General features: G+C 44.2%; 1 protein-coding gene across 2 annotated transcripts in view; it reads left to right on the top strand.

Moving 5' to 3' along the window:
- Positions 1-16254, top strand: part of LOC105679773 (colorectal mutant cancer protein) — a 33601-nt gene that overhangs the window by 2357 nt on the left and 14990 nt on the right. For both annotated transcript variants that reach the window (XM_012380020.2, XM_012380019.2), the window contains exons 3-4: positions 8604-8833; positions 9487-9623. In XM_012380020.2, the coding sequence (XP_012235443.1) occupies positions 8604-8833; positions 9487-9623 (367 nt within the window). The remainder of the gene's footprint in view (positions 1-8603; positions 8834-9486; positions 9624-16254) is intronic.

The raw sequence follows: 16254 nt of genomic DNA, 5'->3' as shown, positions 1-16254 counted from the left end.
TTTTCTTTCCGCGAGGGAAAACGAGGAAGCGCTCGGGCGATTCCTCAATATTGCGCTTCCAGCACGAGGCACGCGTTTCCCTCCTCTTCGAACTCACGCTGTTTTTATTTCTCTTTGATGAAGCTTAGGTGCAGTTTTTATTGCACTCGTCGAACATTACAGTCTATTTTGCCTCTCCCGCCCATCGCGAGTCAAGTTCCTGCCGTAGGTAGACTATAAGATCACGACTGTTTACACGGACTGTTTCCCGTCCGTATACTATAAACTACACAAACTATATCTTTATATTTATATATAGGAGGCAAACGAGAGGCGATATACATAGCTTTTTTCTCTCAGCCGTGCTTTTCCCGATCTGTTTCCACAAATGGAAATAAAGAATTTTTTCAATATTGCGAGAGACTTTTGAAATTCTATTTAAAAACAATTTTTAAATATTAAGAAATATGTATATTTTTTAATTGAAACAATGTCAACGTAATTGCGAAACATATAGACTGTGAAAATTATTGGAATATTTGTAGAATTTATCAAAGATAACACTTCGGATCCAGAATGAGTCTAATAAAAAATTGAGAATAGTTATCCGCGCGCTCCAGCTTGCGCATAATGAAAGAACTCGGTGCAAAAAGATGAAATTAAGACGCGCGCCTGCGAAACAGTATTAACGTAACTCTTCCCTCTTTTATCCCGCGAATGAGATTTATCGTCGGCGATTTAATTTCACCGCGGCGCTATAAAGTGATCGGATCTTCGAAGAAATTGTCGCGATATCGACGTGTGTTATTAACGAATCGCGCGCGATTGTTTCGAGATGCGGGCAGCATCTGCGAGATTGGAAACGGGAATGATTTATAATTAACCGCCATTCCCCGGTTAATAATTGCCTTTACATCGTTAATTATCGCCCCGGGAGAATAACATCGATTCGTTAACGAGCAATAATTTATTGCGCGTGCATGCGTCGTTGCAGTGTTTCATAGCGATCACTCGGCCGGAGTGAGTTCTTGTATTTATTTATTTTTTTTATTTTCTACTTTTACGAGCCACGCGATACACGAAGCACGAGCAATTCATCTAGCCTCATATATAAATGCGTTTTTAAGTGAGATTCGTGGAGTTAAGAAGGCCGGCAGGGCGGAGGGCAGAAGAAAGCGAGCGCGCATTCTACAAACAAATTAAGAGAGTGAACTCAGCGGCTGCCGTTCCTCGGTGAGGTAGAGAAAGATGAAACAATATTTCCCGACTTGTTGGCGTTCATTATGCCGTGCTTTCGTAACTTCGTTATACTCTCGTTCGCTGCTCGAGAACTTGGCCGCACGTAATACACATTTTTTGGCCTCTTATATCGCACGCGAACTTTCATCTTCTATAACTAATGCGCAAGACTTGGGACGTCCTCGAACTTGGCTTTAATAATCAATCCTTTCGTCGGTGAAAAATTAATTTTTATTTAAGCGCGCGGACTGTATTTTGCGTTATAAATTATTTGAAAAACAGAATCGAGAAACGTAAAATATATATCGTCACCCATCGTCGAGATCAACTGTTCTTCTTGATAATCATCGGGCGAATGTTGCGAATCGATGACCCAGTTTTCCGAGACGCAATTCGACATTTTACACGCGGCGCGACGTCCGAGAAGTCGACGGCGGCGCGAAAGGAGATTGTGTGTTTCTCGACACGGGCTGACAGACGAAAGGAGAGTCGATGTCGGAGGAGCGCGAAGGAGGAAGGGTCGATTCTGTCGATACAAACCCCCGTCGACGATATCCGGAGGGTTGGCCCGGAGCGAGCAGAGGGGCGGCCCGCGCGTTTTATGGCAAGTGAGTCACATCACCACCGCGATCAGGTTCCTTCGTCCTTTCTCCCTTTTCGTTTTGGTTATACGACTGCTCCTACGCGCGTAAGCCAGCCAGAGGCTTTGCGTTCTCGCAGACTCGTTTCGCGGCATTTCTGTCCTTCCTCCCGCTCCTCGTGTCCCCTTCGTTTTTCCTATCTCTCTTCTCCCCCGCGGCTGACTTTCTCCCGCCGTGCAAAATACAGTCGGCTCGCAGCGGTTACACGGGCTGCACACCCTCCCATAATGCAACAGATTTCCGCAAGCGGAAGCGAGCGTAGTCGTAAGCGTAAAATTTTGGTCGCCACAGCTACGCTGGAATAAAGTGATCGTCGCTCGAGCCCGCGCCTCTGATATCGATAGCAACTCGATTTCTTTACACCTTTCTTATCTTCCCGTTGCTTTTTTGTTCTTGCGAGACGATTTGCGGATAAATCCTACACCGAAAAAAAGAGTCTTGCGTAATATGAAAACAGAGTCATTATATTTGCAAAATTAATGCGAAATTATATTTTTTTTTAAATTTCGGGCGAAATAACGAAGAAATTCTGCGAAGAGCAGTAGCACCACTGACAGCAGCAGCTGTCTGATTTGTCATTCTACTTACGAAATATTAAACTCGTAAATAATTCATGGAGTGCAACGAGATCCGACGGCGGATACGTTCGTTACAATTTCGAGATTTCCTTGACTGCGACGTGGCTAACCGAATAATAGATGTACCTGGCAATTTACCTGATCCGAGAGTCTCAAGCTTGTTTGCATGCGATGGAACGTGTAAATATAGCAGAAAATTTCTTCCGAAAGAAACGCTACGGCATTTTGTCGTCCGAATCGATAAGGCGTCTCGACTCGTGCTCGGAACTCCAAAAAGGCGACTCGTGTTTGCCCTCGATTTCCTTTGCAAAAGAAAGAAAAAGACCATTTTTCTTCGCACATAAACCGGGGAGGTAAAAAGATGTGTAAAATTTCACGTAATATTTTATTTGCGAGTTCTGCGCTAAAATTGAGCGGCAATCGGAATTTTCCGTACTGGCAAATTGCGTTGCACTCCCGAAATGCGTTGCATTTTGCGGCACTTCGCCGAAGTTGTTTCGCGGCGAGTTTTTACACGCGGTCTGTAACTGTAATTTCGTTTTCTCGCGCTCGCGCTCGCGCTCTTGTAGCTTCGTTTATTTCACCACGCCTTGGCTCAACGGCGATAAATTTCGAAATCATCCCAACCAGTTGTCGTTATTTACGCTTCTCTCTTTCCGACAGAATACACACCCCGTCGCTATGCTGCGGAAATTTTGGTCTTATCAACGCGTCGTTGATGATCTCGCAGATTGCAAAACCGCAGGTTTTCGTACACCGCTTCTCGTATTTCTGCTTCGGCGCTTGTAAAAATAGATGAAAGTAAAATATGAATTTTTGATTATTCACATAATAATTATCGGAACACGCGACACAGCGGTGATTATATTCGGAATACTTTTTACAGCTTAAATGACGAAAGATACCTTTTTAAGTTTTGTTGACAAGTTGTTGGGTATAAATAAATCTCTAAATAATTCGTCACAAATCTCGCGGACTTGTATTAATTATTTTTTCAAGAGACGCTTTTACGATGGAACGGCGAATGCGCTTTTTAAGCGCGGCGTTAAACGAATTATTTTTGTAGCCAATGCCACCGTTGCAAATTTGATGAACTCTCGCGATCGATATGCCAATATCATAGCTGTCGACGTCAAGGTCCCGCGTCTCTCGTCGATGTTGTGCATTATTAATATCAGTCTGATTCCGAAATTAACTGCATTATCGGGGGTCGCGGCGCGAAAATGACGGTCGGTTCTCCGACGTACGAGTCCTCGAGACGACTTTTGTTCCATTATGGGAAGATCGCCGTGAGATTCTTATCGCGATGAAAAATCGATGACGTCTGAAGGTCTTGTCGAGACGGCCTCGCAATTGGAGAGTAACGGCGTTTCTCGCTGATCACCGCGAAATCTAAACCTCTCCGTCAACAAAGAGATAGGCGCTAAAAAAGAAGATGGAGTGCAGTGTGTTAGCTGGAGCGCGAGGAGAGCTCTTTCCCTGTTAAAAACCGGCATTAAAGATTACATCTTAAAAGGTAACATCTCTCCCGCTCTCCTCCTCTCCCCTCTCTCTCTCTCTTCCTCTCCCCTCTCTCTCTCTTCGTTTCGTTTCTTTTCCTCTCTTTTCGTTTTTAACGGCGCTCGCGGTATCCGATGAGGCGTTGAGCTCGCCATTCCGAAAGGGTGGATTAGCCGAAGGCGGTATGAGACTTTTTTTTATATAACGAAGGGCTGCGCCTCGATGGAAGAGAACGAGGTTTTTACAATGAGATAGCGATACCACCCTTCGATCTGCGAGTTTCCACGAAACCACCCTCGTCCGTGCAATTTCCTGTTTTTCTTCCGCGCAATGCCTTTCCCGTTAATATTATTTTACACATCCTCCGCAACGTTTAAGCAACGTTTCCTGCGTTTTATTATAAAGTTTATTGCTCTTCTTTGAGATTCTTTATCGGAACGTGATATATTAAGATCTGACTAAATTTGCGAGACGGTATTTAATAATGGAACCATCGCGTGAATTCGATTTCAAGGATCTTAATATAAAGATCCTTCGAATTTTTCGAGGTGTCAAACGGCAGTGCGATGTACCGTGCAATTAATCGCGCTTCCCGTCGGTGTTCCGCGAGGAAAGTTTTTCTACAAGTCCCACGTTGGAACAATGATTTCGTATCAGTACAATCGGGCTTAAGAAAGACCGTTTCAATGCGAGAGAAATCTTGGCCATCGTGTGGTAACAGTTTCACGTTTCCAACAATGCACGCGCTTAATGGTCCGTTGTGAATTATGAATTACATGTCGTCTTTTAATTAAAAATAATTACATTATTATATTTACAATTATTATTATTTTTTTAATTATAAGATCCGAGGAATAATTCGGATTTCTTTCTCGAAGCGAAATATTAAATGGACGAATTCACGTCAAAACTCATAGCAGGTTGTCTCATTTTGGACATTAGAGATATATTTTTGGCACGAGAAAAGTACGATGCATTTTACGAAAATTATTTCGTCGACGCAAACGCCGGAGAAAAACGAAACGCTCCCCGCATTTTCTGTCTCTCCGATATTTGTCAGGCCTGAATTCTTTTGTTCTGGCGCTTCGAATTAGCTTGTTCTCTTTCTCGGCTCTCTCTCTCTCGGCTCTCTCTCTCTCTCTCTCTCTCTCTCTCTCTCTCTCTCTCTCTCTTTTCATCTCTTTTTCGCTGCACGTGTGTTTCACGAACGCTGATTAAAAGTAAAGGCGGAAAAGAGAATTCGCTGGATCGATAAACGAGAAAGAACTGTAACAAGATCACCGCATCACAGGTCGAAGCACGAAATTGAGTTTTGATCCAATCGCGCGCCGCGACCCGACGTCGAACGTGTATGCCCTCGGAATTTTCTTCTCGGGATTCGAAAAATTCTCTCTCAATGACGCCCTTCGTCGATAATTCATCTCTGTGTCGCATGCGAATGCGTCGTTTGTGCCTCTCTCGTCTCTGCGATGTAATTTTCTCGATGCTTCACATATATCTGATTCTCGACGAAAGAGAAACTTCGCACAATTAATCGGTCATCGAAATACGCGCGAACAATTTATGAAACTCGACACGTCGCACGACGGCGCAAATTGGAATGAAAGAAGCTGTGAAAATTCACTTCTCTCACCGAGCGAGTAAACACGCCCGGCATCGATGATAAACCGCGTATTACAGCGCAATCGTTTCCCACGTGGCGGAACATTTATTGCGCTCTGCGCCCGCACGGCGTCGAAATGGCACTTAATCGCCGTCGTGTATAATAAATACTCGATGAATATGCACCATGTGCATCGCGCTCAGTATCTATATGTTCCAAGGTAACTAAATACACTTGGATAAATTAATATGTCGCGATTAAACGATAAAACGCGAGCGTTAAAATAATTATTCATTATCCCGGTATTTTTCGTTCCATAATTATTTTAAAAAACATAAGCTGGAGATTAAACGTGGAAAAATTGAAAGAGAACAAGAAAGATATGGCAAATGTAATTCTCAGAAAGTTACGCAGCTAAGTTTTAATTATTATTCGAGAAGAAAGGATTGGTAAAAGCACTTTTTAAAGATATTTACAAAGTTTTCTACGATCGGCTGTTCATTTTCACTCGCGTACAAACGATTTCTTCACGGAATGTAAAAAGGCTATCCGCGGAAAGAGAGAGAGAGAGAGAGAAAGAATGCGAGGTGCGTGTATATTTAAAATAAACTCGCGTGTCAGGCGTAAAACCGCATGTGCGACGCCGCGGACGGAACGGGACGAGTGACACACATCGCGGTGGATGATGTTATTCGTTCGTTCATTTTTCACACCGCCGGCGATGTACGGATACGTAGATTCCTTTTCTCCCATTTTTCTTTTCTTTCACCTTTCGAACCGCAACGTGGAGTGTGTCTGCACGCGCAGTGGCACTCGGCGCGTCACTGAAGTCGCGGCGTCGCTCACGCGATTCGCTTCATTCCCAGACGAAATGCTCCTCGTGAAATGGATACTTCGCGATTTATCCGGATTTTGACAACGAGATCAATCGCGAACGAGAATCGTCGCGATTTAACAATTTTTTGTTAGTTCTAAAAATTGAAAGAAAAAAAAACTCGTGCAGTGCAAATTCATCGTCTTTCACTTTTCTCGTTATTGAATTAGTCTGTGGTCTCTAATGGAAAATCCCAAATGTCGATACGTGTCTGGTTACGTAGCTGTGTTTTCTCGTGTTTGCTCGTCATAAACCGAGCGCTGGTCGCGAAGTGCAGTGCACTGTACGTGTCACGTTAACGCAGACTCAAAACGAATTGGAAGCGAACGTTCGTCAGCGCGAGGAGGGAGGAGCGTGGGAGGAGGATGCAGTCGTTCAAATCTTGGGAAACCAGAACTCTGGAGAGACTGTCCCGACAGAGACGCGAACGCCGCGAAATGTCGCGATGGTATATCTAAAATTGCGATCTGCCTATCTGTCTATTATAATAAACGCAATTAACAAACGGATAAAACCTGCTTTGAGTGCATGTCTTAAAAAATCTCATTGTACACGTCGAGCGAGAATCGTGGTTTTTCATTCACCTCAAGTTACGCCGCGAAAATGTCTTTTACACGAGAATTGAAATAGTGTCAAGGCACTTTAAAAGTTGGATAACTCGACTTTGATAAATAAAAGCCGTTCGATCGGTTCGCCAGCACAATCGTGGCGCATCAATAGCGTGACGATGAAAATGCGTTGAACCCATTCGAGTGCAATGGCCGCGAGTATCAATCGCGCTTCCAATGGAAGCTTTCGTCCGTCGCAGGACAAGCGTCCGCATCGCCGGAAGCAAGCTCGCGCCGACGACGACGCTATATGTAATCCATTAATATCGCGCGCGGCGGACGTTGCGGCGACGCGCGGGACGGGACGAGAGGTAATTAATGCGTGACGTTTAATTCACGACGGTTAGTCCCTAAACCGGCGACTCTATTGTTTCGAGAGATAGAGACGGATATTCTGGGCGTCTGTCCTCAGGGTCAGGCCTTGGCGGTCGCGCGTTTCAGCGTGTATTGCCCGAATCGAAAAGTGCACGAGCTCGAAAATAGCTCGATCGATTTTGTAGAATATTTAACTCGCATTCCGCATTCGTTGCTTCCAGCATTTCATATGCAATGAATTGTTATATTAAATCCGGATTATCGTAAATCCGTATTTCATCGTATATCGCAATTTTGCGATTGCGAGTGATGCGAGCGTAACGATCGTCGGAATTTTTTCCGGGCGTCTCGACGCGCGGCGAAATCACGAAGGTCGAGGCTGGCCGGCTTAACGATTTTCCGGGGATATCTCCGGCAGCGGCAGACGGCTGTAACTGGTGAATCTTTAATTTTGTCCTGTCGAGCTGTGCGGCCCGCTGGATAGCGGCGGGGCGACCGCGCGCTCCGCGATTTTCAGCCGTGCGCGTTCGCGCGAACGAATTCGCGTTCCGCGAATCCGCTCTTCATCGGGTCGCGGCGGCGTCGCGGCGGCGTCGCGGCGCGCCCGATAATCAAGAGTGACGGGCCTGCTCTCGTCCTTCCAGCCGGTTAGACGATTATTTGAGCATCGTAAATGGACGGAGGAGCGACCGAATAGATGATATGACAAGCGCCTGCGCTCGTAGCCGTCCCTTTTAATTAAATGAATCTCGACGGTATCGTTAAAATGAGGGAGTGCCTTGGCGGAGCGATCCCGTCGCGAGTCCGTTTGTGTGTACACGTCGAGCGATCATCATTGTCGGCTTCGGGAAAGTTCGCGCCGATCATTTACATAATGGATTATTAAATACTCCCGTTCGGATATAGCTATCGATAGGACTCTGGCTGTCGTTGTCCGACAAGCTCGATGCTTTTCTACGTTTTACTGTTTCCTGCCTCATCCTCTCCGCGTGGTCTTTGACGCATGAATTATTCAGGAGATGAATTATTCATAGAAAGAGTACTTAGTTTTCGTAATACACATTTCGCTTAATATACGACGGGCGATTTATTATTTGCGATTTGCGTTAAACGGTCGAAACTCGGCGCGATTGGCAGTCACGCGGAAATTTGTTGGCGTCGAGCTCCTATGCATTTTCGACGAAACACACCATTGTTATTCGCGCTCGCGGCTCGAAGACGTGTGACAGAACGGCTTCTGACGGACGGTTTCTCCCGAATTTTCAGCCAGGACTTATTGACGGTATGCCGGGAATTGAACCTCGAGAATTCAGTGGAGGAATTGATGAGGGAATTGGGCGCGGACGAGCACGGTCGCATTTCCTATCAAGAGTTTCTTAGGCGGCGTCTGGCCTTGCGACCGGAAATCGAGGCGCTTAGGGCCGGAAAACGGCGAAGCAGTCCACATCATACTCACACGCCGGAATACTTGCCCACCAGCAGCGACAACAGTCTCGGTAAGAATTTTCTGCAAATCCTTCCAATTTTCGCGACAAATGTCTCCTTTCCGTTTTTCGCGGCGAAAAATCTTTCGATCGAGGAAAACGAGGGAAATCCCGCGAGAAGCGGCGGATACAGTTTTGTTTGTTTGACTCTAAACGCGCAATTGGACAACGTTTGTCGATCGAAATGCCGAGATCTCGCGATGTATCCAGCACGTTGCATGTTGCGGGGAAATAGAGCGAGAGCTATTTGCTCGAAATTGATGATTGATAGAACAATGAATATGAGATCGTGGAAATACCGCAGTGGCATTTGTAATATCGAGCGGGTCAACGTGTAACGGGACGCGATATGAGATCGACAAATGAATTGGAAATGATGGTTCGGATGATATCGCGCCGTGCGTTTTCATTTCTCGCTAACGAATATCAGTTTTTATTGGTCGAATCATAAAAAAAAAAAAAAAAAAATTCGACTCTTGCTTTTCCAATAATTCACTTAATATACGATATAATAACATTCGGCCGATTTTCTCTCGCAATAATCTATTCCGCGCCGTCAGTTCTTAGAAAGTGAATCATCCGTTCGATTACTTAGGTCATGTTTGCTCATGTTTCTCCGCGTTAAACGCTGTTTACACTGCACGAATGCGTAATTTCTATTTCAGGAACGGTTTCGGGACGACATGAGAGTTGGGAATTCGACAGCGGTGCCCGTGATTTGTCACCGGAACCTCATAGCCTTCAGAAGTTGGTGGAGGCGGCTGCCGGTGGGACAGGAAATATGCTGGATCTCGCGAATAAGGTGAGTCGCGATGATTTATTTCCCTCGACAAAATCACTATCAATATTTGTATTGGAGGTACGCAAAAGTTCATGTACAGATAAGTCGTCCCAAAAACTTCTTCTATCAGTATGCATCTTTTGCCTAAAAGTGGTAACGACAAAATATTTTGACTAAAAATATCGTATTATTTATAAAATATTGCTAAAGCAAATTGTTTGAAAAACAATGGAATCTTTTGCATATCCTTTAATATCTTCGAAATCAAATTATTCTCTCTCTCTCTCTCTCTCTCTCGGTGTCAGATTTCAAGCGCGATTCGCTCGTGTGATATTGCTTGGCGAACGTCTATCTTACCGTTATAAACTCCGATAGAACCTGTCGTATTTATCATTGCGCCACACGCGTGCGTGTGGACGGAAAAAATTGCAAACTGCCGTCTAAATTTCAGGAAGAACTCGTGTGCGTGACATGCAATAAATAACGCAGTGCGTCCGTCCAGTTAAAAAAAATAAAATTACTAAGAAATATCGACAATATTTGAATTAGAGAAAAAAGCTTGACTACATATAATGGAGTGATGGAGCTTTGAAGTACTTTTACTTGTTCGTATAACACTTGCGGTGATGAAAAGTCAACGAGACGCGCAATTACCCGAGGCAAATTGTCTTTGCATGCCGATAATCTTCCGCTTTCCTTGGCGAGAGCACTCGTTCGCTTAACTCCTTCGTCTCTCGCGTTCGTGCCTCTCTATTATTTCCTTCTTCGTATCTCAAGTTCGCGCCTGGGAATTTCTTTGTCAGCCGCAATTAACCACGATACCACCGAGGTGCGGTATGCCATCGCGAAAGATGGCAAGACGTGCAATTTCTACATTCCCTGCTTTTCCCCGTCCGCTCGTCGATCGCGCGCGGGTTCGGTATCGAATTACGAGGTATAGATTAACGCTGTACATCCAACTGATATTCCATCGTTTACGCTCAGCCTTGCTAAATTTATCGCTGCAGAATATAATTAATTTATTATAAAATTTAAAAGGGTTGCAGAATATAATTAATTTATTATAAAATTTGAAAGGGTTTGATAAATTATTAAATTGATATTCAAATTGTAATTACTAAAATTGTTTTTCTGAAAAAAATAACGAGAAAAAGAATTTTTTTTTTTTTTAATTAAATTTGAGACAGTTAAATTTTTAAGCTTTTATATGAGCCATCAAAATTTATGTAACGTATGATATTTTTTAATTTTTTATTTCGGCAGAAAACCTGCCACTTCACAAATTTCGATTTCATTGATAAAATTCGGCTCACGACCTGCTTGTATCCGCGAATATGTATTCTCACCTCATTTTGCGAGTCACGGCAGCTGCGAAGAAACGAGAAATAAAAGCGGTCGTCCGAATTCCGTGGTTATCACGATTTCTTGCGTCTCCACTCTCGCGTTTCGAGGAACGAGAACAGGAGAACAGAAGAAGGATGATTCGAGGAAAGAAAAAAGAAACTCGCGCCGTTTACTGCCTATAAATAACCGTTATTACGCTCTGCATTACGGCATCGAAAAAGGGAGAGAGCTGCAGCAGCAGACTTTGGCTGCTTGGAGAACATTGCGCCGTACGCGACACGTGAGAGAATTCGTTGAAAAATTATTACGAAACAATATATAGAAAAAATATATGTAAGTAGTGACATATGCATATAACATTTTTTAGAAATTAAGGGAAAAATATTTCACATTCAACGCGCATCTCTTTTATTCGCATTTTAAGAAAATAATGTCGAGAATTAACGCGTTCTAGTTGATATTTTTTTATCCCTTTTATCGTCCAGAGCCTGTGAATGTGCAGAAAGCTTTACTGCGTCGCGTTACAATCTTGACGGAGTTGAAAGAACGTTTATTTCCTGCAGAAACGCAAATATGCAATGTTTTAGGCCGCCTACTTATCTATCTATGCAGCAAACCGTTTTCTTAAGCGAGCCTGCTATTCTCTGTATTACGTTGCGTAAAATGTGAATTACCATAGAAATGGAATAGAGAAGTTCTAAAGAGGGGCAGGAGTAAAGAGAGGAAGAGAAAGGAAGGAAAAACGAAAGAAAAGAAACTTGGGGAAAGAAAGGAGAAGAGAAAGAAAGAGACGGTAAACTGCGGTGCTAATTTCCTTCGTTACTCCTTCGTTACTCGCGAGAAAATTGCTGAAGCTGAAAAGCTACGAACACCGCGAAACGATATGCTAACTCTAATGCGCATTTGGGATCGCAACAAATACTTACGTGCGAAATTAATTCGTATATACGTATCTATCGCGCTCTGGAATAGTTTGTAACAGAGATTTAAAATAGAAATGCTCCAGACGTCTGCGAGACATTGTGTAAGAATGAAGATATTATACAAGATTAATAATTCTCTGACGATGAAATTAGTGCCGCGATGATAAAAATTAATCGAGAAAATCTTGAGAAGATCTTGGAATCTTGATAATAATAAATATTTCATCCTGCGTAAATAAAGAAATGTGATAAACTTGACGCATTTTCAAATGCGCGATTCTCTTATATATCTTCTTGTAAAATAGCATCTTTGATTGACGATTTATGGCCGCAGCGTGTGTCGTGCAATTTCCGGAAATGCTGTTTCCCGATTGTAACAAAGTGCCTATAAAAAAGAGGGAGAAGAAAGCGGGACGGCGTCGTGCAGTCGATAGTTCCGCGGAAAAGGACAGATTGTTATCAGAGCGTGTAAAGAAAGATGCGCTTGTCGAAGCGGCGGCCCCGTAAAAATGAAGGCAGATAGGTGTAACCCCCGAGGTAATAACCGCCGCAATAAGATTCCGTAATTTCTTCCGAACAAATGAGCTGCGAGCGATGCGAATGCGCGATAATCTGCCCCGGTCGATCTCCGCTCGAAGACGGGAGATATCCTGCGAAAGACGATGTTTTTCTAGGGCGGCCGATCGTTATTTTCCATCGCGACGCCCACATCCCTTTTCCCGAGGATATTTACTTCCGCCCTCTCGTCGGCGGACCCCGAGAATTTCATACATCGCCGTCCCCCGCGCGAGTCCCGCGCTATGAATTTTCCCGGTGCGCTCGCGTGACGCAATAAACCGCGGCATTGCCGTAAAATGACTTAAATTGCGCCGACACGTGCGCGATACGATTTTCGCACGCGGATAAGAAAGAAATCTTAACAATTAATCAGCATAAATAATGGACTTGAGTATAAATAGCAAATGGGAGCGTAAGAAAGATCGCTTTTTCCGATTTTTAATCATTATGGCGCAATCTAATTCCGTTTTACGGTGTGGACGAAGGCGATACCGTATCCGCACGAGAGTGTGAAAATATTCGCGTGACGGCCGCGAAACGTAGGAGTCTGCGTTCTTAATTATGTCTTGTTTTCCATCGAGCTCGCATTTGCTGATGTCACGCTCTGCTTGGTACGTCGACATTTATAATCGCACAAGTGCGAACAGCCGGCTCGAATATAGATGAAAGAAAGACGGATTTTTCCTCACCGTCGAAGTGCGCTCCACATTCCAGGATCGGCACGCAAGCCGCCCCGGCCGAGAACTTTTGCGAAAAGCTATCGCCGACGTCCAACCGTCTTCCTTTGTCTCCCTTCTTTTTTTTTTTGCCTTCCTTCCGCGGGAAGCGCCACGCCGTCGCGTTAATCGAGAAATTAGCGAAGTTAATTAAGAAGCCGCACCCAAGCCTCCCGCCCACATAATTACACTAATACAATCGCGCTCCCGCTTTCGGTCCTACTCGGCTGCCTTCTCTTCCGTCCTCATCTTGCCGCGCGTCGACCTCATCTCGCTCGGCGGCGTTGAAAATAAAATCGCGCATACTTGCGAATATTTACGTTTAACGTTATTCCGCAATTATACTTATATCAGAGGCCCGTGATTTATCGCGATCACAAGATTAATGACTTGTCGCGGATGTAAGCGGCGCGCGTTGTAAGAACGGAACACGTCCGTACGATACCACAACGAGAGGGTTTTTGCGGCAACGTGCACTCTTAACGAGTTATGCGAAAGAACTTAGGATAGGCACTTACGCCGATCCTAATAATCTCGCTTAAGTGTCGCTATTCGGTTAACCGCTATAGTAATCTTCTCGCGGCTCGTAGCCGCGCGCGCTGCGTGGTGCCGTAATAGTCACGTTCTCTCCTCCCCTGTGATTATGTCAGCTGCGGGTTCTTGTCGCTTCACCTTAAAGGGCATCCGTTCTCAGGATCTAATGGATTCGTTTTATCTTAACTGTTCCATCTCGATCCACTCGTCGAACAAACAGAGCTTGCACCGGGCTCGCGCGATTGCCGCTATCTCGAACGCGCAATCGATATGGCTTTTATCGCATTTATCGTGTTTCCGTATTTAATAGTATTACGTGCACGAGTACGGAATAATCAAGGCTTCAAATTTAATTAATTTATTAAAATATGCAAGCTTTCGTCGCTCAGATAGATCGCTTCAAAAAAGGAAGACTTTTATTCATCTTTTGCGTAAAAAGTGGCAAAAAGTAGTAAATAATGCCGGAAAAAGTATTTTAACTAAAAATATTGTATCACTTACAAGATATTATTAAAGAAAATTAATCCTTTGCGGTTCTTTCTTAAAGTAGACTGCGCATAGTGTTTTATGACGCATCCTACGCAATCCTACGCAATCCTACGCAATCCTACGCATAATTGAGCAATACATAATTATAATTCTATAACTATGTTGTTTTTATTTTGATAAAATTTCTTACATAATAATAGTTAATTATTACATTTGTCTTATTTGATAGCATTAAAATAAAGACGAAATATTTAATATTAACTTATTTGCGTCAAAATTAATTCGGATTAGTTTAAATCTTGGAATGGAAACTTTTGCATACTCTTGATATAAATAACATTTTATTGAAATAAAATGCAGCCAGCTGTATTTAAAAAAGTACACGGAGAAAATTCTATACAAAAAATTACTATGATACGGCAGTAGAGCCGCGGATCATAAGAGGAATTATAAGTTTAAACACTATGGCTATTGTGTAAAAAAACATAGTAAAAATTTTTATAATTCTATCATGATCCGCGGCTACTGGCGTGCATGGTAATTTTTTATATTAAACTTTCGTACACATATCGCCAATGGAGAGGCCATGTTGAAGATCGCTTTTGCTTATCGCGTCTGATTTTAGTTGGATTTTTAGAAAATTAATCGAAACTCACGATGTTCACTGTGCTAACGGACGGGTCAGTGGGCTTTATTATCCTCCCTCTCCGTGAAACTTGCGGCAACTGCATTACCGTGCCACCCGCAACGGCACGGTATCATGCACCGCGAGCGGCGCGGGTGCAGGGATAGATAACTGCAGCCGCGGAACTTTCGGTGCAACGAGCCGGATCGGCAGCTCTCGGTGGCTCTCGGTCGCCCTCGGCCGGCGCCTCCTCGAACACCTCTTCAGGGTGTAGGAGAACCGAACGGTGGTTCGGTAGTCCGATTCAGTCTGTCACTGAACGTCTTGGTGTTTGCTCGCCGTTGCACGTCGACGCGCGACTCTTTCTCTCTCGATACGCTCGTGAAATCGCCGCGCCGACAGTGATTATTACTGACCGTGCGATAAATTCCCGTTCGCTCGCAGGGAGTAAAAGAGATCCCGTAAGGCCGTCCACTTGTAAAATTAGCTTCTCGACTCGCATAACTCGCGGCGAGAGACGGCGATCCAAGTATATACGCGGTTCAACGCTGTTCGCAAGCTCCGATCTGAAGACTTTTTATCGATGCGAGATTCTGACTCGCGGCGATTGTAGCACAGTTTCATTCCAGGACGTAGATTGACCTCGTAAGAACAATCGATGCGAAAGCAATTACGGTGCTAACGCGAATCGTACCGCAGTGTAGCGACATTGTCATTCTCCCTCCATATTCCGGTATAGACACTTACGTACGGCCTGCACTTCTCTTCTGTAATCGACCCCGCGTAAGCTCCCTTCCGCCGACACGTTCTTGTAATCATACTTCTGCAAAGCTATCGGCTTTCCTTGCCGACTCCGATTCACTCATTCACATCCGTTGCCTTGTCATGCAACTTTGCGACATATCGAGCTGATTGGAAAGTCCTTTGGGATTTTTGAATGAAAGGCAAAAATCCGAAGGGATTTTCTCTGTTCTTTTCTGTTCGACTAGTGATTCTTAGCGGAGAAGCGAACGATACATTAAAAAAAAAAGGAATTAATCCTGAAATATATTGGACTGATCTTGTAAAATATTCGAAGGAACTTTGATCAATCCAATAATTCAGGATCAATTCCCTTTTTCTACGCACCTTTCGCTTCTCCGCTAAGAAATTCTGGTTAAAACGAAAATTACACATCGTCGCGAGAGCGCGTGTTAGGGATTTTTACGACGACTATAATCCCGCAACGTAATCGCAACCCTTTCAGTGTGCCCCACTGCGTTCGTGAGATTTACGAGCAGCCGGATAGTCGAGCAGGAGGCCGACCGGGGTGGTGCCTCATGGCGGTATCGTTGAGTCGAGTAGTCACGTGCGTAAGTTTGCTCGTTTAATTAGGTGATAGGGAAATCACGATTAATGGCAGCGGCGGCTAATGAAACGCGAACGTTACTCAGCGCCCGCTGACTTTGCATTAACGGGCGACA

Source organism: Linepithema humile, chromosome 1, assembly GCF_040581485.1.
Source record: "Linepithema humile isolate Giens D197 chromosome 1, Lhum_UNIL_v1.0, whole genome shotgun sequence".
In the NCBI taxonomy this organism is placed as follows: Eukaryota; Metazoa; Arthropoda; class Insecta; order Hymenoptera; family Formicidae; genus Linepithema; species Linepithema humile.
The sequence above is the reverse complement of the archived record's forward strand: the minus strand, read 5'-3'. Positions and strand labels throughout refer to the sequence as shown.